General features: G+C 57.8%; 3 protein-coding genes across 4 annotated transcripts; 2 read left to right on the top strand and 1 right to left on the bottom strand.

Annotated features, from left to right (window-relative positions):
* Positions 1-80: 80 nt before the first annotated feature.
* On the top strand, positions 81-5,010 carry TMEM127 (transmembrane protein 127). Of its 2 annotated transcripts, none has more exons than XM_082495689.1 (3): positions 81-342; positions 1,844-2,008; positions 2,750-5,010. In XM_082495689.1, the coding sequence occupies exons 1-3, from the start codon at positions 96-98 to the stop codon at positions 3,055-3,057; spliced, it is 720 nt and encodes a 239-aa protein (XP_082351815.1). In that variant the 5' UTR covers positions 81-95; the 3' UTR covers positions 3,058-5,010. The 2 variants fall into 2 exon arrangements, with proteins under 2 accessions (XP_082351815.1, XP_082351816.1); XM_082495690.1 differs by lacking the exon at positions 81-342 and adding an exon at positions 504-530.
* A 1,001-nt stretch (positions 5,011-6,011) lies between these two features.
* Positions 6,012-16,848, top strand: STARD7 (StAR related lipid transfer domain containing 7). The gene is made up of 8 exons (XM_082495693.1): positions 6,012-6,435; positions 10,863-11,068; positions 11,389-11,438; positions 11,906-12,016; positions 12,107-12,189; positions 12,456-12,555; positions 13,197-13,281; positions 15,584-16,848. Exons 1-8 carry the CDS (start codon positions 6,023-6,025, stop codon positions 15,769-15,771), a joined length of 1,236 nt encoding a protein of 411 aa, XP_082351819.1. The 5' UTR covers positions 6,012-6,022; the 3' UTR covers positions 15,772-16,848.
* A 172-nt stretch (positions 16,849-17,020) lies between these two features.
* LOC309681878 (PH and SEC7 domain-containing protein 4-like) lies at positions 17,021-20,423 on the bottom strand (the record flags this gene model as incomplete). The annotated part of the gene is made up of 5 exons (XM_082495847.1): positions 17,021-17,607; positions 18,439-18,582; positions 18,678-18,822; positions 18,904-19,174; positions 20,198-20,423. 5 exons carry the CDS (start codon positions 20,421-20,423, stop codon positions 17,353-17,355), a joined length of 1,041 nt encoding a protein of 346 aa, XP_082351973.1. The 3' UTR covers positions 17,021-17,352.
* Positions 20,424-20,483: the final 60 nt, after the last annotated feature.

Genomic DNA, 20,483 nt, shown 5'->3' with positions numbered 1-20,483 from the left:
ACGTCAACGCGCCGGAACCGGAAGCGCCGCTTCACCGGAAGCGGGGCGAAGGGGCGGCGGCGGCGGCGGCGGCAGCTCGGTGGGCCCGCGGCGCTATGTACACCCCCGGCGGGCCGGGGCTGCCCGGCGGGCGGCGGCGGCGGGGGGGAGCGGCGGGGAGCGGCCTCCCCAAACAACCGGAGCGCAGCCTGGCCTCGGCGCTACCGGGGGCTCTCTCCATCACGGCGCTCTGCACGGCGCTGGCCGAGCCCGCCTGGCTCCGCATCCACGGCGGCACCTGCGCCCGGCAGGAGCTCGGTGTCGCCGATGTCCTGGGCTACGTTGACCCTGAGCTGCTGCGAGGTGAGGTCGGGCCGGAGCTGTCACCCCCCACCTCAATCCCTCCGTTCTTAGGGGGCGGCGGGCCCGGTGTCTGGGGGGTGGGGGACGTCCAGGCCTCGTCTGGGTCGGCCCACCGGCCCCACGGCTGTCCCAGCCGCCTGCAGGCCCCAGATCCCCCCAGCACCTCTCCATAAAGGTTATTTATAAAGGTCTCTGCCTTCAAGCATCACCAAAATTAGGTGTTTATCCCCCATTTTGGGGGGGGGGGGAACAACCCACCTGGGGGGATACCACCCATTTCAGGGGGGGAACCAGCCATTTTGGGGGGGACCCACACCTTATTAGGGGGTGTACCCCCACTTAGGAGGCGTTTGTTCCCCATTTTAGCAGCACGCGCTGCCCCGCTGCACAAATTCAGCTCCGAATATCAGCGATAAACACGCGTGTGTGCGGTTACGGGCAGCAAAACGGGTCTCACCTCCTGCCTGAGCAGCTCCGGTGCGATGAAATCCATTGGGAAAGTGAGAAGCGCAAAAAAAACCCTTCTCAACTTATTGTTTTTTGAGCTGACAGGCAGCCGAATCTCTGCCGTGGGGTTTGTGTGTCATTGTTTGGTTTTTTTTCTTTATGAGTTAAGACAAGAAGCTGCTGCGGGTAAAGCTTTCAAATGAGCAATTCTGATGGTAAAATGGGGTGAGTGGATGTGTCACACGGATTGTTTTCCTGCTTTCAGTTACCTTCGCTCCACCCACCAGTGTTCAGTCGTCCCTCCCGGCACGGACAGAGTTAGAGCCATGCGCTTTCGACTCATTTCCACTAGTTTATTAGTGCTTTTTAATGAGATGTTAAATTAATACCTGGTTTGCTGTATTAAAATCTCTCATGGCCCGCAGCGGGGCAGTCAACCGGAGCCCCTTTCCCTCCTTCCTATTCCCACCACCTCGCTGGACAGGCCCCGTGGGAGCCGGGGGTGGGTGACTTTGAACTTCCAGATATCCCCAGCACCAACTGCAGACCCGGTTATGGATGGGCAGAGCCCATGTACGCTTGAATTTGGGTGGAGCAGCGTGGGATGTCCCTCGCCGTGGGGTTACGTCCTCGTTTGCTGGCAGGACGTGGCATTAATAAAAAGACTTTCTAGTAACCGCCCCCCCCCCCCCCCCCCCCCCAAGTTTTGCTTTAAATAAGGAACTTGTGCAGCCTGTTTTGTTATCTCGGCTGCTTTGGTGTGGTGGAGGTGTTTATTTAGCTTTAATTTCCATAGCAGTAATAGTTTATAACATGAAATACGTGACCAGGCCAACGGCTGCTGTATAAAGGAGGTTCGTTTTCTAGAGCCTAATTAAAAGCTCCCCGCCGTGCTCCGGTTTCTGTCCAGAGCTGCTTTTTTAAACCTCGAAGGAAAACACTGAGCGGGATCAGAGCAGGGGATGTCGTGAGACTGGTTGCTCTGGGAAGTGATTTGGGTGGAAAAGAGGGGTTTTCTGGTCCTCAGCGCCTGCCTCTCTCCCTCCCCTCGCAGATTATTGCATGAACCCGCAGACGGTCCTGCTGCTCCGGGTTATCGCCGCCTTCTGCTTCCTTGGAATCATCTGCAGCCTCTCGGCTTTCCTCCTGGATGTCTTCGGCCCCAAGCACCCGGCGTTAAAGATCACTCGCCGCTACGCTTTCGCTCACATCCTCACAGGTAAATCCCTGACAGCACTGGAGGAAAACCCTGGGTTTCATTTTTAGCAGCCCCAACTCTCAAAGGGAAGGGAAAAAAAGCCCCTAAAGGAATGTTTTTCAGCGTCTGGTTTGGAGCTGCGGCGCCCATCCTACCCGCAGTGTTTCCCCTTCGCAGCGTTTCGCGTCTGAAGTGCAACAGAAGCCTCACGCAGCTGAAACTGCAGTTAAATCTTGGGGGGGAAAAGGTTGAGGATGAACATTAAGTGTCTCCTAATGGGTCTTATTTTTCAAAGAGATCCCGTAGCGCCTTTCTGAGGAAGAAGGTCATCTCCTCTAGCTCGTGAGGTCGAAGTAGCTTTAATATCCTTTATCCCTGCCAGAATTACCCACGTCACGTCTGAGCGGCTCAGGGAAAGTCCGAGCCGTCAGCCTGCCCCAAACACCAAGCGCCGATTTGTCCCTGCCGCTCCTCCTAGGTCTCAAAAAAAAAAAAACCCAAACCCTTTCCAAACCCTTCAGCTTCGGTTTATGTAGCTGGTCGTCCCCCTCGGTGGAGTTTGTTCTCAGCCTGTGATCCACCGTGGTTTCCCCCCCCCCTCAGGCTGGATTTTGGGCATCCACTGCATCTTTTTACCGCAGGCTCTCGCTTTTTGCCTGCTTAAACCACCGGCAAGCAGCGCTCGTTGGATCCACCGTGAAACGAACTTCCCGATTTATTTTTCCGCTGGATTTTTAGCGTCTCTCCCGCTCTCTCTCTCAGTCCTGCAGTGTGCCACCGTCATCGGATTTTGCTACTGGGCCTCGGAGCTGATCCTCGCCCAACAGCAGCAGCACAAAAAATACCACGGCTCCCAAGTCTACGTCACCTTCGCCGTCAGCTTCTATCTGGTGGCGGGCGCCGGCGGAGCCTCCATCCTCGCCACCGCCGCCAACCTGCTGCGTCACTACCCCACCGAGGAAGAGGAGCAAGCCCTGGAGCTCCTGTCCGAGATGGAGGAGAACGAACCTTACCCGGCCGAGTATGAAGTGATCAACCAATTCCAGCCCCCGCCGGCGTACACCCCCTGATGCTGCCGGCACCGGGACGCCGTCGGGGCTTTCTCCCACCTCCAAACATCGCTTTCTCGGCACCTCCTTCACACTTCTGATCTCTCAGAGAACTTTTCGGGTCAGATGACCGGCTTTTTTTCTTCCTACCCTTTAATTTTATTAACTCCACGGCGTGATTTTTAACCCTGCACCGGCTCGGCTGGCCGAAATAACGACAGCGTCATTCCCCTGCCTGGCTTCTCCCCGGCACGAGGGATGGTGGGATCCGCTCTGCTCTCTCGCAGATCTCATACCCGCCCTGCGCTGGGAAGGAGGGGGAAATTCGCGCTGGATTCCCAGCCCGGCACGCCGTGGATTTTGTCTTTCCTTCGCCGAGGTGTAACATACACCTGGAGAAAGGTGTGGCGCGCACGCGTGTGTATATATTTATATATATAGATAAGGGGAAACGCCTGCCGCGGCGGGCTGGTCGGAGAGGAACGACTGTACGGCAGGAGGAGGGTAGAGCAAAACTCCCCCCCGTCGCTCTGTCTGCTCCTCTTTTCTGACCGGCGCTGACCACAACGAGCATTTTGCACTTTATTTCAGGCTCGGGGGAGGCCGGTGACGGTTTCAGGGGCAGCTGCCGGCGACTGTCACCGCTATAAAACCCCCGGGTGAGGGTTGCAAGCGGGCGACACGGCGTGGGCTTATTTCAAAGAAGCTTTTCTGCCACCGGTGGTGATTTTGAGGGAGCTCTATCCCCGGGTCCACCCCTCCTCCGTGGCGTCCAGCTCCTGTCGGCATCTCACCGAGCAAATCTTGAGGGTTTTTTAGCCGGATTTTGGTACAGCGACAGCTCCCCGCGAGCAGGTTGAGCCTGCGCTGGAAAACTGGCGTCTGCCTTGTAGCTTTTATGCAAGTTCCCGACCTCCACGCCAATTTGACTCTTCCGCTTTTTGCTTCCACTTTTAATCTCGGATGATTTTTCTGTCCTGCTCTTACTTTATTACCCCGTTTCCCTCTGCAAACCCCGCGAAAACTTCGGACCTCGAGGAGCGAACGCTTCCCCGGACGGTGCCGCAGAGCCGAGGGAAAACCGATCCGGTGCATCCATACCTGCAGCCAAACCCCGAGGAGGAGGCTGGCAGGGAGAGAGTGAGGTTTTTTTGGGCTGTTTAAAGCAAACCAAATAGGAATTTAATAGGAAAAACCACAGCGATGCATCGACCCGAGCACGGAAAAGCTGAAGGCTGCCTCCGCAGAGGCTACGAGCGATTTAGGGAAGTTTTAGGACAGGCTGTAGGCTCCCGGTGATCCCTTTAATGCTTTTATTACCTATTTTCTTGCTGCTGGCTGTCTTGTTCGGCTCGTCCCCTTTCCCCTCCCCCCAGGCCCCAACCCCTGCACCCGCAGCAGCACTGGCTATGCAAGAGCTTTGCCCGCTCTCCGGGGCTCAGGAAAACTCAGCCCGGGGAGAGCGCTGCCCGCGCTCTGCCAGACTCCAAGGAGGAAAATCGACCCCCTTCAAACCCTCGAGGGGTTTTGGGTGGAAGGGTGCGGAGCGTGGGGAGAAGCCGGCAACGCGGCGGTCAGGGGGGTTTAGCGGCCCCGGAGCAGCTTCTCTTCCTCCTCTGTCCGCCTGCGGATCCTCGGCCAAAGAAAACATCCCGCCGGCTCTTTCCCCGGCCGTCCGGCTGGCGCGGCGATCCGGCTGGCAAACCTTTTGGGTTTCCCCACCGGTGATTTATATGCAAGAAAGGGGCTCGAGTGTAAATAGTCTGTGCATAAACATACTGTATTTCTGTAAAAAAAAAACAAAAACAAAAACAAAAACCACCACCAACAAACTCGAAAAGAGACAAATGACGTAATTTCCCTCCGCTGCTCCACGTTAACTGGATGGAATCCAGATGGGGCGCAGAGGCGCGGGTGCCGCGGGGTTTGGGGCTCCCCCCCCAGCCCTTCTCCGGAGGAAATAAAGGGGGTGCAAAGAGCTGTGTGTGGGAACTCGCGCTTTGTTTCGGAAAAGGGGGTACCCCTCGTGCTGCGCCCCGGTAAAGAGCACTGCCTTGTGCCCGCAGAGCTCTGCCCTGCGCCCCGTTGCACCCCGGTAAATGTCCCTGCATTGTCCCTCGCTGCCCTGCACCCCAATAACCAGCCCTGCACCCACTGCCCCCCAGTAACCCCCACTGCACCCCATTGCGTCCCAATAACCAGTTCTGTACCCAATAACCAGTCCTGCACCCCGTTGTACCCCACTAACCACCTCTGCCCCCACCCGCTGCACCCCGATAACCACCGCTGGATGCTATTGCACCCCAATAACCACTTCTACCCACACCCATTGCACCCCAATAACCCCCACTGCACCCAAATAACCGCTACCCTCACCCATTGCACCCCAATAACCACCCCTGTACCCCACTGCCCCCAATAACCCCTACTGCACCCCAGTAACCACCTCTGCCTGCACCCCAGTAACCACTCCTGCACCCGTTGCACCCCAATAACCACCCTTGCACCCACTGCCCCCCAATAACTCCCACTGTACCTCATTGCACCCCAATAACCACCCCTGTACCCAGCTGCACCCCAATAGCAACCGCTGTACCTGACTGCACCCCAGTAACCCCCATTGCACCCCAATAACCACCCCTGCACCCCAGTAAGCCCCATTGCCCCCACTGCACCCCAATATCCACCCATATCCCTGCGCTCTGCCGACGGGGGCGTGTCCCCGCGGCAAGCCACACCTCCCATGCCCCCGCCTCCCGGCAAGCCCCGCCCCCTTCCCGGGCCAGCCCCGCCCACCGAGCCTTCATCGCCCCGCGCGCCCTTGCCCTCCCTGCCCCGCCTCCCCAAACGCGCAGGGGGCGGGCGCTCCCCCGCCGTCGCCCAATAGCGACGTAGGCGGGGGGCCAGGCGGCGGCCAATGGCGGCGCAGCGCGACGTGATGACGCACGCAGCGCGACGCGGGGCGGCCCGCTGAGGGAGCGGCGGCATGTTGCAGCCGCGGCGGCCGCTCGTCGGCCTCGTCGCCCGCTGCGCCCGTACCGCCCGCCTGGGTCCCCGCCCGCCCGGGCCTACCGAGGCCCCCCCAGCTCCCGGTGGCCAGGCGGGGGGCGGAGCGGGGCGGCGGGGCCTGCTGGGCCTGTTGGCGCGGCAGTGTAGCTGCGTGACGGGGCAGCGGGCCCGGCGGGCCTGGCACCGAGGCGGCGGTAGCGACGGGGCGGCGGAGCGGGGGAGGCGTGGCGGTGGGGGGTGGTGGGGAGGGTGGGGGTGGTGGTGGGGGTGGTGGTGGCGGGGACCGCTCCGAGGCCGCCCCGCTTTCGCCGCCACCGGCCGCCTCATGGCGACCCTGGCCGGTGTCTTCGTCTGGGACGGGCAGCGCATCGAGGAGGAGGAGCTGCAGCGGTGGGTGTCCGCCGTGGGACCCCCTCGGGACCGGGTTACCCCCACCCCAATCCTCGGTGGCCGCGAAACACCCTTTCCCCCCCTCCCCCCCAAATCCTCGCTGGTCCCCAAGGTCCCCATTCCTTAGGGCCTGGGGTGCCCCCCAAGTCCTTAGGAGCGTCCCCCTCCCCTTGCCAGAGCTTGGGGTGCCCCCTCGAGCTCTGTAGAGGTGCTCCCCCTGTCCCCCATCACTGGGGGTGCACCCCAGTTCTCTAAAACTCGAGGGTGTCCTCCCAAATCCTTAGGGTTTCCCCCACCCCCAGATTTTCCTGGGTGGGTGTGCTCACCCAAACCTTCCCGGGCCCAGTGGTGCCACTCTCTGCGGGTTCTGCCCCATGTTTTGCCCTGGGGGTGCATCCCTGGAGTTCTCCCCCAACAGGGTGCCCCCCCCCCCCCCCCTTCCCCGCAGTTGTCCTCTGGCCCTTTTTCGGAGTGTTGTGGTGGGGGGTGTGCACCCTTCATTCCCTAAATCCTTTGCGACTTCTCTGGGGCTTTGGGGTACCCCCCTACTCTCCCAGTTCTCTGCTTGGTGCCCCCCCCCCCCAGCTCTCTGCACCCACTGCCTTTGGGCACTGAGGGTGCACCCTCTACCACCCAAATCCTGCCACAACAGGGTGCCCCCCTCTAACCTTCTCCACGGTGGTTTTGGGGTAATCCCTTATGCCATCTCCCTGGGGGTGCTGTGGAAAGGAGTGCCCCCCCCCTTGCCCCAATACTGGGTGCCCCCCCCCCCCCCCCCCCATCGTGCTGCTGCACAGAGCATTTGCACCTGGGGGACAAGGCTGGCACAGGGGTGGGGGGGAACACACAGTGCCCCCCAATCCGATGGGATGGTGACAGAAGGACCCTCTGACCTTTCCGGTTGCTTTTTGAGATGGCCTTGTAAATGCGTGGCTTCGTTAAGGCGTAATTATCCAGCGTAGCATGTGACAAAGTCGGGGTGAGTCAGGAGAGGGTAATTAAAACTTAATGAGAAGCTTGGGGTGCGATGGGGCATCATCAGGTTTCCCCTCTCTTAAATTCCCCCTCTGGGTGCCCCCTCCAGACTGTCCTGTGGGTGTTAAATACTCGGTGTTTGTTTAAGTAGCTTACCTAAGGCTTAATTAAATCTTAGAGCTAATGAGAAACAACCCTCACACCCCGATTTGTGACACTTTCAAACACTTTAGGGAGATCTCCAGCCTTTATGTGCAGCCAGCATTGGAAAAAAAAAAGGACCAAATCCTGGTTTTATTCCCGAAGGAGGAGCTGCCGCTTTGCATCGTGGGGCTCCTTCGGGTCCCAGTACCCAGGATAAACCCCGCCTGGTGTTTTCCAGTGGGCTCAGCAGCGCTTGGCTTAGGCCTGGGATTAAAATCGGAGTCAATCTTTTCTTCTTCAAGGTTACTCCTTGCAGGCTTGAGCCTCCTCACCTTAATTTAAGGACTCCTTAAGCCAAATTCTCTTCCAGGGCACTTTACCAGCCGAAGGAGCGTTCGCTTTTATTATTCCTCTTTATTGTATACTTTTTCTTTATCCTTTAATCATTTACTCTCCGTCACGGCTCGTTAGGCTTCAGTCTAGTTGTGGGAGCGATAAAGTCTTTGCTCGTTGTTACGAGTTGGAGTCGTGGGAGGTCTCGGCGGGAGAGCTTTGCTCTCCTCTCTTTGACAGCCAATGTATTTCTTGCAAGATGGGTGTGAGTACACCACACAGGGGCTCGGAATGAGGGTGAAAATAAATAAATAGGGTAAAACTATGCGATAAAAGGCCAGGGGAGCTGTCTCCCCCCGCCATAGCTCCTGGGGTTTAAAATAGCTCTCTGCTTCAGTATCGTCTTTCTCTTCACCTCCCAGCTCACCTTCTCCTCTGTCCCCCTCTCGTTTAACTTCAGGAGAGGCTTTTTGTCTTTTTCCCTTTGGTAAAACCAAAATCCCTGCTCTGGTGGTGCCGTCCCCACCTTCCAGCACGGTGATCTGGAACCGTTGGTGGGGTCAAAAATGACAAGGGAGAACTCTGCCTGTGGCTGACGTCCCCTGCGGTGACATCCTGCCTGCTCCTGGTGCAGAAACACGGGTGCAGCCCCCCCTCTCCCCCCCGGATAAGCGAGGCCGGGGTTGGACGCCGGCCAGGGAAGCAGCTCAGGTGGCTGTCGGTGTCTGCGCGTCCTTCAGCCGCTGGCTAACGAAGGTGCCTCGTCCTCCGCACGGCCGGTCGGAGCGGGTCGCGCCAGGCGATGGAGTCCCTGTTGAGGTGAGGGCTTTGCTGCCGGGCTGGGAGCCTCCTCCGCTGGCAATTAGCTTCGTTTTGGAATTAAAATGAACAGGTTTAAGGTGTGGGGTTGGGGTTGGGGAGGGGTTTGCAGTGAAGCCCTTGCCTTCAAACGCTGGTGATGGTGATTTGGTTTTTGGGCGTTGCGGTACAGTCGCCCCTTCCTCAAGGAGAGGGGAAATCCTGGATTTTGTTTCTTGCCCCATGAGACAGGTGCTCGGTGGCAGAGGGACAAGGGCCAGGCTGGAAGCAGCCTCGCGCGTTGATGTGGATAAAGCCTGTGGCTGTTATTTCTCTAGCTCCTCTCCCATGAGGATGGAGACGGCAAAGCAGGAGCACGGAAGCTTTTTTCCTCCCTGTCCCGCTTTGATCCCGTCCCATCCTGCTGCCCTCCGTGGAGCGGTTTGGCTGCGATCGTGGAGTTGATCCAGCTCAGAAGGGTCTCCTGGTCTTGATTCCCCATCTCCTGTGGGCTCTGCGACGTCTCCGACCCCATCTCGCTTTGCTGGCCCAGCCCGTTCGGGGTTTGTCGCGTCGGTGCGAGGAGTTGGCTCGCGGAGGGACGGAGCGAAGGCTGCAATAAATAAACCAGAGGTGGGAAGGAGGGGATGGAAGCAGCGGGGCTCTCCCCGCTCGGTGAAGGTGATGGTTGGGCAGTGTGGGGTGCAGAGGAGCGTTTGTGGAGGTGGTTGTGGCAGACCTGAGCTCCCCCAAACCTGGGGGAAGGTGGGTTTGTGGATCAGATTTATCCTGCGAAATTTTCAGAGCAGTCCAGGGAAGGCAAGGGAGTTTGGTGATTTCCAGGGACCGGGAACATGAATTCAGCCAGACCAGTGAGACTTGCCTTGCAGGTTACAAATTGGTGCTTTAGTTCCGGCTGATGCTAATTAATTTAATATAATTAGTGTCTTCGGGTACCACCGGGAGGGTTGAAAGCACTGCAGACAGCGAGTGATCCTCCTTCTTTGGAGACTGCAGGTGTAGAGAAACCAGCCCTTCCTCTCACATGTTTTATTTTGGGGGAGCGAAGCCACGGCTCGGAGGGGTTTATCCCGGCGGTGGGAGGTTTTCCTGCCGCCTTCTCTTCCCCCCCTTCCCCCCCGTGTTTTTGAGACCGGAGATTTGAATCCAGTTTCTGTGGACGAAGGATGCTGAAACTGGGGGCGGTTGATGGTCGATGGAGCCACGTTTGTGCGAAGCCCCGGCTTCGTCTCTCTCCTTCCCTCTGGCAGGAGAGGCTGCTCTTCCCCTTTGCTGCCGTGTGACCTCTGGCTGCCGTCGGCCGTTTGCTTCTTGTGGCTTTGCAGACCGAGCTGGGCTCTCGCGAGCCAACCCACCCCCTCAAACGGGACCCCCTCTCCTTCCCTCCCCGCTTCCTTTTGCACCCCAAGTCTCAGTCCTACGAACAACTTCATCTCTGGGTTCAATCCCCCAAATCCTTTTCCTTAAATCCATCTTAGTTTCTCTTTGATTCTGCGCAGCTTCTGTTCAATTCAGCCAGGGAAGCAATTCTTGGTTTGCCACTGTCCCAACAGTGACCGCTGTGGGTTATATTTTATTTTTTGGGGGGAGAAGTTTGATAGGAGGACAGTTTGTCTGCCGGATCTCACCGAGGTGGGGGAGAAGTGCTTCCCAGCCGGACGAGGAACAAGGCCCTGCACGCTTCCCCTAAGAAACAGCCAACGCAATGCCACTGCTACCATCCTGCGGGGTTTTAGGTTTTTTTTTATCCCTTCCTCTTCTTGAAGAGCGAGCCCTGCAGCGGCGGGTGACATTTCGTGGTGCTGCTTGGCTTAAAAACTCCCCAGCACCTGCGTTCGACGCCAGACTAGGCGTCCACCCTCTAAGAGGACGGGGGAACCCCCTACTGAATGCACCGTGTCGTGATTTTTCCAATGCTGTATAATATAAGCACAAATATAATAAAGCACAAGACCCTTAGGATGAAATAAAACGGCTTCAGGGATGGATTTTTCCATGCCCAGGCAGGAGGGGAGAGCCCAGGCTGCTTTTCCCACCCCAAAACCCCTCTAGATGAAGCCCGGACTGTGCTGGGAAGGTTTTGCCGACTGTCCGTCGTAGAAAGGCTCCGACGAGGCTCTGGTTACTAACTGGGTTGGGTTTTGGCGTCCCTTTAGGTCCGCGCAGGAGATGAAGCACATGGAGAACATCTCCAGCCTGTTCCAGGGCAGCAGCTTGAACGAGTATCAACGGCCGGATCCCAAATCGGAACGAGAGGCCGTCGCGGCTGCCGGGGAGCAGCCCTGGGAGATGATCATGGACAAGAAGCACTTTAAGCTCTGGCGGCGGCCCATCGAGGGCACCCACTTATACCAGTACCGAGGTAACGGTGCTCCCCGTACCCCACCTGGGGGTTGTTTTTCCTGCGCCGGGTCCTTGGGGAGGGGAGAGGGGAACAGGGTGCCTCCTGTATACCGCCTGGCTTGTATTTATAGGAAACTGGGTGGGGGGAAAAAAAAAAAAAAAACACAACACAGGAATTGTCCTTTGCTGCCCTCTTTGCAGATCCCATTCCCCCTTAGCTTTTGGGAGGGGTCCCGGCTCTGCCACCTGCCTTAGAAAATGCCTTTTCCTTTGAATTTTGCTGCACTGAGATAAAGATTGGCTCACGCCCGGGACTGAAATACTTTCTCTTTACCGCAGTGTTCGGGTCGTACACAGATGTGACTCCCCGGCAGTTCTTCAACGTACAGGTGAGCGCCTTTGATATCGGGGCTGTGGGGCGCGTTAGAAATAAAAGTACAGCCTCGGCCAGTGGGGTGAGACAGAGAAAGGGTGAATATTCCCTTCTCTTCGTACCGTTCACGTGATCTAGAGCCCATCCCAGTATAGATCAGAAGCGGGGCGAGTTATCCCACGCCCCAGTCGGGTTTTGCTGCTGGAAATAAAGGGTTGACAGGCGTTGGCTGCAGGAGCTCAGCGGGTTTCTGGTCCCAGCTCGCTCTCTGCCCTGCCAGCTCCCGCGCTTCCTCTTCTGGTGACTTTCAAAGAGTATTTAATAATTTCCTGGGGCGGTAAAACGCCTGACCGTGACACAGCTTGTTTCCACAGGCTGAGGAAAAGGGCTGGTTACCTTCCTTTAACGACGCTCTTGGAATTTGTTGTGACTCAGCCTCTCTTTTTCTTTTTTTTTTTTTAATTTTTTTTTTCTTTTTGCCAGCTGGACACTGAATATAGGAAGAAATGGGACTCGCTGGTCATCAAATTGGACGTAATCGAGAGAGACCTTGCCACTGGATCGGAAGTGATTCACTGGGTCACTCATTTCCCGGTGAGTGGCTCCTTCTTTCCTGCTCCGGTGATCCTCCTTACCCCAGGCAAGCGGCCAGCGGGGTTGATGCCTCTCCTTTCCCTTCCCCAGTACCCCATGTACTCGCGAGACTACGTATACGTTCGACGGTACAGCGTAGACAAAGAGAACAACCTGATGGTACTCGTCTCACGGTAGGTATTGCCGGACTGACCTCCTGACGGCTTTCTGCCTTCTCCCGCCCGTAAAACGAAGTCGAGAGCTGGCTAGAAATTTCCTGAGCTGCTTTTGTTAAGTTTTAAGCACTGTCAAAACCTCAGGGATCTCTCTCGAAAATAAAACCGCCTTCTCTGGGGTGAAAACGTTGTTCTTTTAGTCCCCACGTCTCAAATATCAGCAGATGTTGAGTGTAGTCCATACCCACAACTCATCTCGTGCTGTTCCCTCTTGTTCTCTCCAGGGCAGTGGAGCATCCCGGTGTCCCCGAAGACCCCGAGTACGTTCGGGTCAGAACTTATGAATCCCAAATGGTCATCCGTCCCCACAAAACCTTTGACGAGGTACGTTTTGGGGGTGCGTTTGGGAAACAGAGCGGAAAATCTGTCGCAAGAGAGCTTCCTCCTGCTCCGAGGGGAAACTCCCTTCTCTGGCCGTCATCCGTAGCACTAAGCGGCGGTCAATAGTCCGGAGTCGCGAAAGAGGGATGAATTATTTTCCCAAAAGTGAAGGGGAAACCCATCCACCTAAGGCTCGGGAAGGATTTAAAGCTCTATCCTGGCAGCTCGAGCCTCTTCCTGCAGGAGCGCGGTGCTCCCGGAGAGCCAAACCCGCCGCTTCGGAGCAACCAGGCTCCTTTTTAAAAAGCCTTAAGCCCCACAAGTCTCATTCCCAGCGTGTCACGCTCTTAGAAGAGAAAAAAAAATCCCAGGGTCTTCGCGGGGCATCCAGAACGTGAAGAGAGCGTGCTGAGTCAGCAGAAGATGTGGGGAATGCCATCACCTCCAAAAAAAACCCCTCCCTGTGTGCTTTCGGTGGGTCTTTATGGCTCTGTGTCACCTCCTTAACGCTTCCATCCTAAAGAGGTGGCGGCGCTCACCTTGTAGGGTCCCGGCGGCCCTTAAAGGGAATTTAGGTGAGGCTGCGAAGCCCGACAGAGTTTCTCCATCGGCTCAGGCTCACTCACCTTCTCCTCCTTCCCCAGAACGGTTTTGACTACTTGCTGACCTACAGCGACAACCCGCAGACCGTCTTCCCCCGTTACTGCGTCAGCTGGATGGTCTCGAGCGGTGAGTGAGGTTTTGGAGGTTCGAATTCACCCCTTGGCGAGTAATTTCGCCGGTTCATCGGTCCGGAGCGAAGGCGGACGCTGCCGCTTTCCCCTTCCTCTGCCTGTGTGGGGCAGAAAATAGACAGTGAACTTTAAAAACTGAGACCCGGAGGAGTTTGAGGGGTGGTTTTGGTGCCTCGGGCTGCTCTTCCTTTCTCATGGGGTGGAATTCCTGCCCGGATTCCTGGCTGTGAGGAATAAAAGTGTCCGCGCATGAGGATGCTCTACCCCAGGCAGAAGTACAAAAAAAAAAAAAAAAAATCAGGAATTTATTTATTTTTTTTTAATAAAATGAGGTGGGTTTTCCTGATTTTAGAGGAGCGTTGGCTCTGAAGTATTTCGACAATCACGTTCTTCCCCTGTACGGGGAAGAGGGGAGAAAACTCCCTCGAGTTAGAGGTACAATTCCTCCCACGAAGGAGCTCGGCTTTACGTGGCCGGGGGGGGGGAAAGCGATGTTTAAAGGATCGGGGCCGAGCCCGCAGCTGCCCCCCACCCCTGCAGATCCACCCACAAATAAACCCGCGAGAACGCAAGACGCGCTCACTGTTGTGATACCCACTGCCTCACCGCTCCCCTCTGAGCAGGATGGAGAAGGCCTCTTTCTTGTGAAAACGAGAGGAAAAAAAAGCAACTTTTACCCCTTTTAACTCTCATTTTGTTCAGCGGGGAGGGGAAGAAAACCAGAACTGATTCTGCGGTGGTTTTTTTTTTTTTTTTTTTTCTCGCCATCACGTGGCTCGTGGTGGAGACTGATGTGAGAAAGAGCTGAAAAATGTTCATTCAGTGCGCTCCAGCATCAGACCAACCTTTTTCTTTTTTTATTTTTTTTATTTTTTTTTTCTCTCTTGCACCTCCCCATTCCGTCAACCACCGAAACCTCTTTTCTTCCGGAGTTTGCTCTTAAACGCAGCGAAAAAAAGAGTCTAAAGCTCCCGGGGAGGGGTTGGCGTCACCCCACACACCCCCGTGGCACGGTAACCCCATGCCCTTAACGCTTCTTTTTCTTTTCTTTTTTATTTTTTTAGAATAAAAATGATGAGCGGTGGGAGAAAAGCATCTTTAGGTGGGACAGGGTGGAACTGGTGTGCCTGTGCCCCCCCCCACTGCCGCAGAGGCATGAATTTTAAACGTTAAATATTAATTAGCGTGTCACAAACTCACTCCCGGGTCGTTTAGCGCCGGGAGGGGATGAGGTTTTGCGGGAAATGTTGTGCCCCTCTCCCGGAACGCATTTGGCTGAATCAAATGAGTCGATTTATTTTGGTTTTAATTAAAAAAATAAATAAATAAAGCACCTTAACTGTGAGGGAGGTTAAAACCGAGCAGGGGGATGGAAAGGGGCAGGAATCCCTTGAGGCTGTGAGATTCCCCTTGAATAAAGGGAAAAGAAGAATGGGGGGAGTTGGGAATGGAGCCGGAGAAGGGGTAAAGTGGGAGGATCTTCCCTCGGAGCGGCTGCCCCGTCCCTCTCCTGCTTCTCTCACGCTCTCCCCCCCCATCGTTAACCTCGGGAAGCTCAACAAGGGCGAGTGTAGGGTGCTGCGTCGGGGGGGGGGGGATATAACCCCACGCACCAGTACAGGTCAGGGGCTGACCTGCTGGAGAGCAGCTCTGGGGAAAGGGACCTGGGAGTCCCGGTGGCCAACAGGATGCCCATGAGCCAGCAATGTGCCCTGGTGGGCAAGAAGGCCAATGGCATCCTGGGGGGCGTCAAGAAGGTCATCCTCCCCCTCTGTTCTGCCCTGGGGAGGCCACATCTGGAGCGCTGTGGCCAGTTTGGGGCTCCCCAGGTCAAGAAGGACAGGGAACTGCTGGAGAGGGACCAGCAAAGGGTTATGAAGATGATGAGGGGACTGGAACATCTCTCTGAGGGACGTGGGGCTTTCAGTCTGGAGAAGAGAAGACTGAGGGGGATCTGATCAACGCTTATCAGTCCTTAAAGGGCGGGTGCCGGGGGATGGGAACGGTCTGTTTCCAGTGGTGCCCAGTGACAGGACAAGAGGGAACGGGCACAAACTTGACTATAGGAAGTTCCATCTCAACCTGAGGAGGGACTTCTCTCCCGTGAGGGCGGCAGAGCACTGGCACAGCTGCCCAGAGAGAGGGGGGAGTCTCCCCCTCCGGAGCCATTCCAAACCCGCCTGGACGTGTCCTGTGCCACTGCTGGAGGTGCCCCTGCTCTGGTGGGGGGTGGCACTGGGGGACCTCCAGAGGGCCTTTCCAACCCCTGACCCATTCTGCGATCTCCTTCCCGCCAGGTATGCCGGATTTCCTGGAAAAACTCCACATGGCGGCTTTGAAAGCCAAAAAAATGGAGATCGAAGTGCGGGACTATATGTCTGCCAAACCCCTCGAGAGCGGCGGCGGTGAGGGAAAAGCGAATATGGCCACAGCGGAGCACAAGAGCGACGGGACGCGCAGCCCTGCGCAGCTGGAATACGCCTGAGGAGCTCAACCGCGCTCCGCCGCGGGATACGGAGCCGGAGAGGGACCTGTGCCGCACCGCCGGAGCTTCTTCGGTTTTATTTTATTTTTTTTTTTTTATTATTATTATTTTTGCCTCCCGGTCTCATCTCCAAAGCTCCGCTCCCTCTCGAGGGATTTTGTCCCCCCTTCCCTCTACGCCGTGTGTGTTCGTGCTCAGACCCATGAAATTTCACGTCTAATTAGTTGGGGGTTTTTTTGGGTTTTTTTTTTGTTTTTTTTTTTTCTGTACCGGTAAATATTTCCCCTCCCCACCACGGGGGGGGAAAAAAAAAAATAACCCTAAAAAAAAAAAAATCTATGGCATAACGGACAGCCTCTCCCCACCCCCTTTTTCCTCATTTTCTCACCCTTCTTCGGACTCTCGACCCCCCCAATATTTTTGGGGTCTCGCTTTTGTACGGCGGGGGCTGCCTCGGGATGCTCCACATCACCATCTCGGGGTGTTTTCCCCTTCCCCCCCCCTCCCACCAACTTTACCCTCCTCGGCACACGATGGCCGGGGGGGGGGGTGGCATTACTGGGGTGGGCGGCCAGAACTGGTGAAACTGGAGCAAAAAAATGCTATTTTTGGGGTGGTTTGTAGCTGCTGGTTTGTTGTAGGGGAGGGTAAAGGTTGCAGGATGGGGGGGGACGACACCTTTCTGCCGGTGCTAACCTGTGTCACCGTGACACAACCCCCCCCCCAAGTTGGTGCCGGTACTGGGACTGATCCCACCGGATTGCAGCACGAGGGGGGGGGGGAGAGGCAGCGTCGGCGCTCGGGATTGGGAAAAGCTGTATGAGCAGCAAAATACTACTAATAAATCATCTGTCGTAGCTGTGGTGAGGGGGGGGGGGGCTTTCTTCCATCCCCCCCCGGGATCCTAATTACCTTCCCACGTTAACGAACCCCTCTGGGGTCTGAGGGACGGGTCCCTCTCTCGGTCCCCATATTGGGGGTTTGTCCCCTGCAGCAGCGTTAGGTGGGACACCCCCCTCCCCTTTTACCCCCCCCCCCCCTCCTTAGAATAAATTTATCCTAAATACTAATTCCCGTCTTAAAATAAATATCTCCATCCCGGGAGATGTCACTTCCAACGTCCCCAAACCGCTCTCCATCCCTACCGGGGACGGCATTGGTATGGGGACCACCACGCCCCCCCCCAACCCCCCCATGGTGCCTGTTCCCCCCCCCCCCAAGAGATTTGGGGACACAGAGGGGTGGCAGCGGTGGGACACACACCTTTATTGCACGACGGAGAGCAGCAGGCAGCGGGCGCGGGGAGGGGGGTGCAGCGGCCATGCTGGGGGGGGGCCGTGACCCCCCCATCCCTTTTTTTTTTTTTGGGGGGGGGGGGGATGGGGACAGGGGGGGATGTGTCTCCCTGAGTTTCCCCATCCTTAATCCCAATTCCGCCCCTTCCCCCAAGTTTGGCTCAATACTGGCGGTGCCCGAAGGAACCTCGTACCGGGGTGGTGGCAAGGGGGGGTGGCCCCCCCTCTTCCCAGCTCCAATGTGTCCCCATGTCCGTCCCCATCACACCCCCCCCCCCCGTGTCCATCACAGCAGGTTCTTGTTGCGTTTGGGGACGATCTTCCTCACCGTCCGGCGCTCGGAGATGTTCCTCTTGACGCGGATGGTGGGGGCGATGGGGGGCTCGGGGACCAGCGAGGGGCTGGAGTGGGCTTTGGTCAGGGTGGGGAGGTCTGGGGGGGCCGCCGCTGGCCCCGCTTGGGCTTCCCACCCCTCCAGGTCCTGAGCGCCGGCGCTGATCCACGTCTCCAGCACCTGCACATAGGTCTCGTAGCGACGCCTCTGCCATGGGGGAAGATAAGGATGGAGATGAGTCACCACCATGGGGACATCCCTGGTGTCCCCCATGTCCCACAGAAGCATCTCTGCCATGGGAAAGGTAAGAACAGAGTTAAGCCACCACCATGGGGACGTCCCCAGGTCCCCAGTGTCCCCCATGTCCCATGGTGGTGTCTTTGCCCACGGAGAAGGTAAGGATGGAGATGAGCCATCACCATGGGGACATCCCCGTGTCCCACATATCCCACAGTGGTGTCTCTGCCGTGGGGGAAGATAAGGATGGAGATGAGCCACCACCATGGGGATGTCCCTCGTGTCCCCCATGTTCCTGGTGTCCCCCATGTCCCACAGAAGCATCTCTACCATGGGGAAGGTAAGAACAGAGTTAAGCCACCACCATGTGGATGTCCCCAGGTCTGTGGTGTCCCCCATGTCCCATGGTGGCATCTCTGCCATGGGGAAGATAAGGACGGAGATGAGCCACCACCATGGGGATGTCCCCATGTCCCTGGTGTCCCCTGTGTCCCATAGCAGCATCTTTGCCATGGGGAAGATAAGGATGGAGATAAGCCACCACCATGGGGACATCCCCAGTTCCCCCATGTCCCTGGTGTCCCCTGTGTCCCATAGTGGTATCTTTGCCATGGGGAAGGTAAGGATGGAGAAGAGCCACCACCACAGGGACATCCCCATGTCCCCTGTGTCCCACAGTGGCATCTCTGCCATGGGGAAGGTAAGGATGGAGAGGAGCTGCCACCACGGGGATGTCCCCATGTTCTTCATGTCCCTGGGTGTCCCGTATAATTAAATGAATTAGCGATTCATCTGCCCCACCTCGTAGAGGAGATACTCCTTCTTCAGGCGGTACTCGTCCAGGTCGCGGGCTCGGCCCCGCTTTTCGGGGAGGTTGCGTTGATGCTCAAAGAGCTCCTGGGCCACCCGCTCCATCCACGCCTCGTGGGAGCGGTGCTGCTCCTCCTGCCCATGGGGAAGAAGGTCGGGGCGGGTGACGGTGGGCACCCATGGGTGCACCTCACCCACCCACCCACCCCATCCCGGCAGCGGGGGCTCACCGGGGGGCTGCGGCTGGGGGCGGCGGGGAGGATGGGGCGGACGAAGCGGCGTTGGGAACCGACGGCGGCGGGAAAAGGGGGAGAGGAGAAGAGGGCGGCCACCAAGTTGATGCGGGAGATCCAGGAGAACATCTCTTCCTGCGTCCTACCACCATAGATGAGGTCATGGGTGATGTCGTCACCCCTTGGGGACATCTTTAGCCCCACCCGGGGAGGGGGTACTCACGGGGCTTGGAAGAGGAAGACGCGCCAGTCGGCCGTCTGGAGGCGGAAGACGTTGGGGCGTTTGGTGTACTTGCTGGCGCGCTCGGCCAAGGCGTGGTGGACCCCCAAAGGTTCTTCGGCCTCAGCTCCTTCCTCCTCCTGAGGGGTCGGGAAGAGGCCCGGCTCGGGGGGACGGCGGGGGACCCCCGTTCGCCCCCCCGGTTTGAGAAAGTAGAGGACCGTCCCCTTTAGCACAGCTTGGAAGGGTTTCCAGCTTCGTCTGCCCCATGGCGCTGGTGGAGGTGGGGGGGGGCGGAAAGGAGAAGTTGGGGGGTGTGGTTGGACCCCAAAGCCGGGACACACCCCCCCCAACTCCAACAGACCCCGGCGTCGTGCCGCCTCCCCCCGCCAGGACCCCAACGGACCCCAGAATTACCCTCCCGGGCCCCAAGAGAGGCTGAGAGCCCCCAAATCTGCCCCCACCCCCCCAACCATAAAATACACCAAATCTGCCCCCCCCCGCCCCCCCGGACCCTCCTACCCCCAAACCACCCTCTGGATCTCCCAAAACTGCCAAATCTGCCTCCATACCACCCCAAATCTGCCCCCCCCCCCAGACTACAAACCACCCCAAATCCTCCCCCTGTACCCCCCCAAAACCCCCAACTTGCCCCCAAGTAACCCCAATCCCCCCCCCCCCCCCCCCGCCCCAGACCTCTCAAAAGCCCGAAACCCTCCCCCAAACCACCCCCAATCTGCCTCCCTGGGCCCCGACCCCCCCCAAATCCGCCACCTGAACTTCCCAAAACTCCCAACTTGCCCCCAAACCACCCCAAATCTGGACCTCCCCCAAAACTCCCAAACCTCTCCAAAAACCACCCCAAATCTGCCCCCCTGGACCCCCCCCCCCCCCAAATCCTCCTCCTGAACCAACCAGAACCCACAAACCTGTCCTCAACTCTCTCCAAAACCCCTAAATTGCCCCCAAACCACCCCAAATCCACCCCCTGGACCCCAAATCCTCCCCCTGGACACCCTAAAACCCCCAAACCTCCCCAAAACCACTCCAAATCTGCCCCCCCGGTCCCCAACCCCCCCCAAATCCTCCTCCTGAACCCCCCAGAACCCCCAAACCTGCCCTCAAACCCCTCCAGATCCCCCCCAATTGCCCCAAAACCCCCTCAAATCCACCCCCCAGACCCCAAATCCTCCCCCACAACCCCCAAACCCCCCAGATTGCCCCCAAACCCCCCTCAATCCACCCCTCGGACCCCGACCCCTCCCCTCCCCAAAATTTCCCCCCCAAAAAAACTCACTTTTCTTGCCGTCAGCCTCGGCCAGCACCTTCCTGGCCAGCCAGCCCCGCCGGTAGGTGACAGCCCCGGTGCCCCCCGGTAAGTCCAGGAAGGGGTTGCTCTTCTTACGGCCGGGGGGGGCCGGGCTGCCCCCCAACCCCCCCGTCTCTTCCTCCTCCTCCTCCTCTTCCTCATCCCTACGGGGGCGCTCAGCATCACGGGGTGAACCCCCCCACCCCCCTTCCATCACCACCCCCCCTATATCCCCACCCCCCTTCCATCACCACCCCCCCACCCCCCCATATCC

The sequence above is a fragment of the Vanellus vanellus genome (genome assembly GCF_965231255.1).
Source record: "Vanellus vanellus genome assembly, chromosome: 26".
Lineage (NCBI taxonomy): Eukaryota > Metazoa > Chordata > Aves > Charadriiformes > Charadriidae > Vanellus > Vanellus vanellus.
Note: the sequence above shows the minus strand (reverse complement) of the source record. Positions and strands in the feature narration are given on the sequence as shown.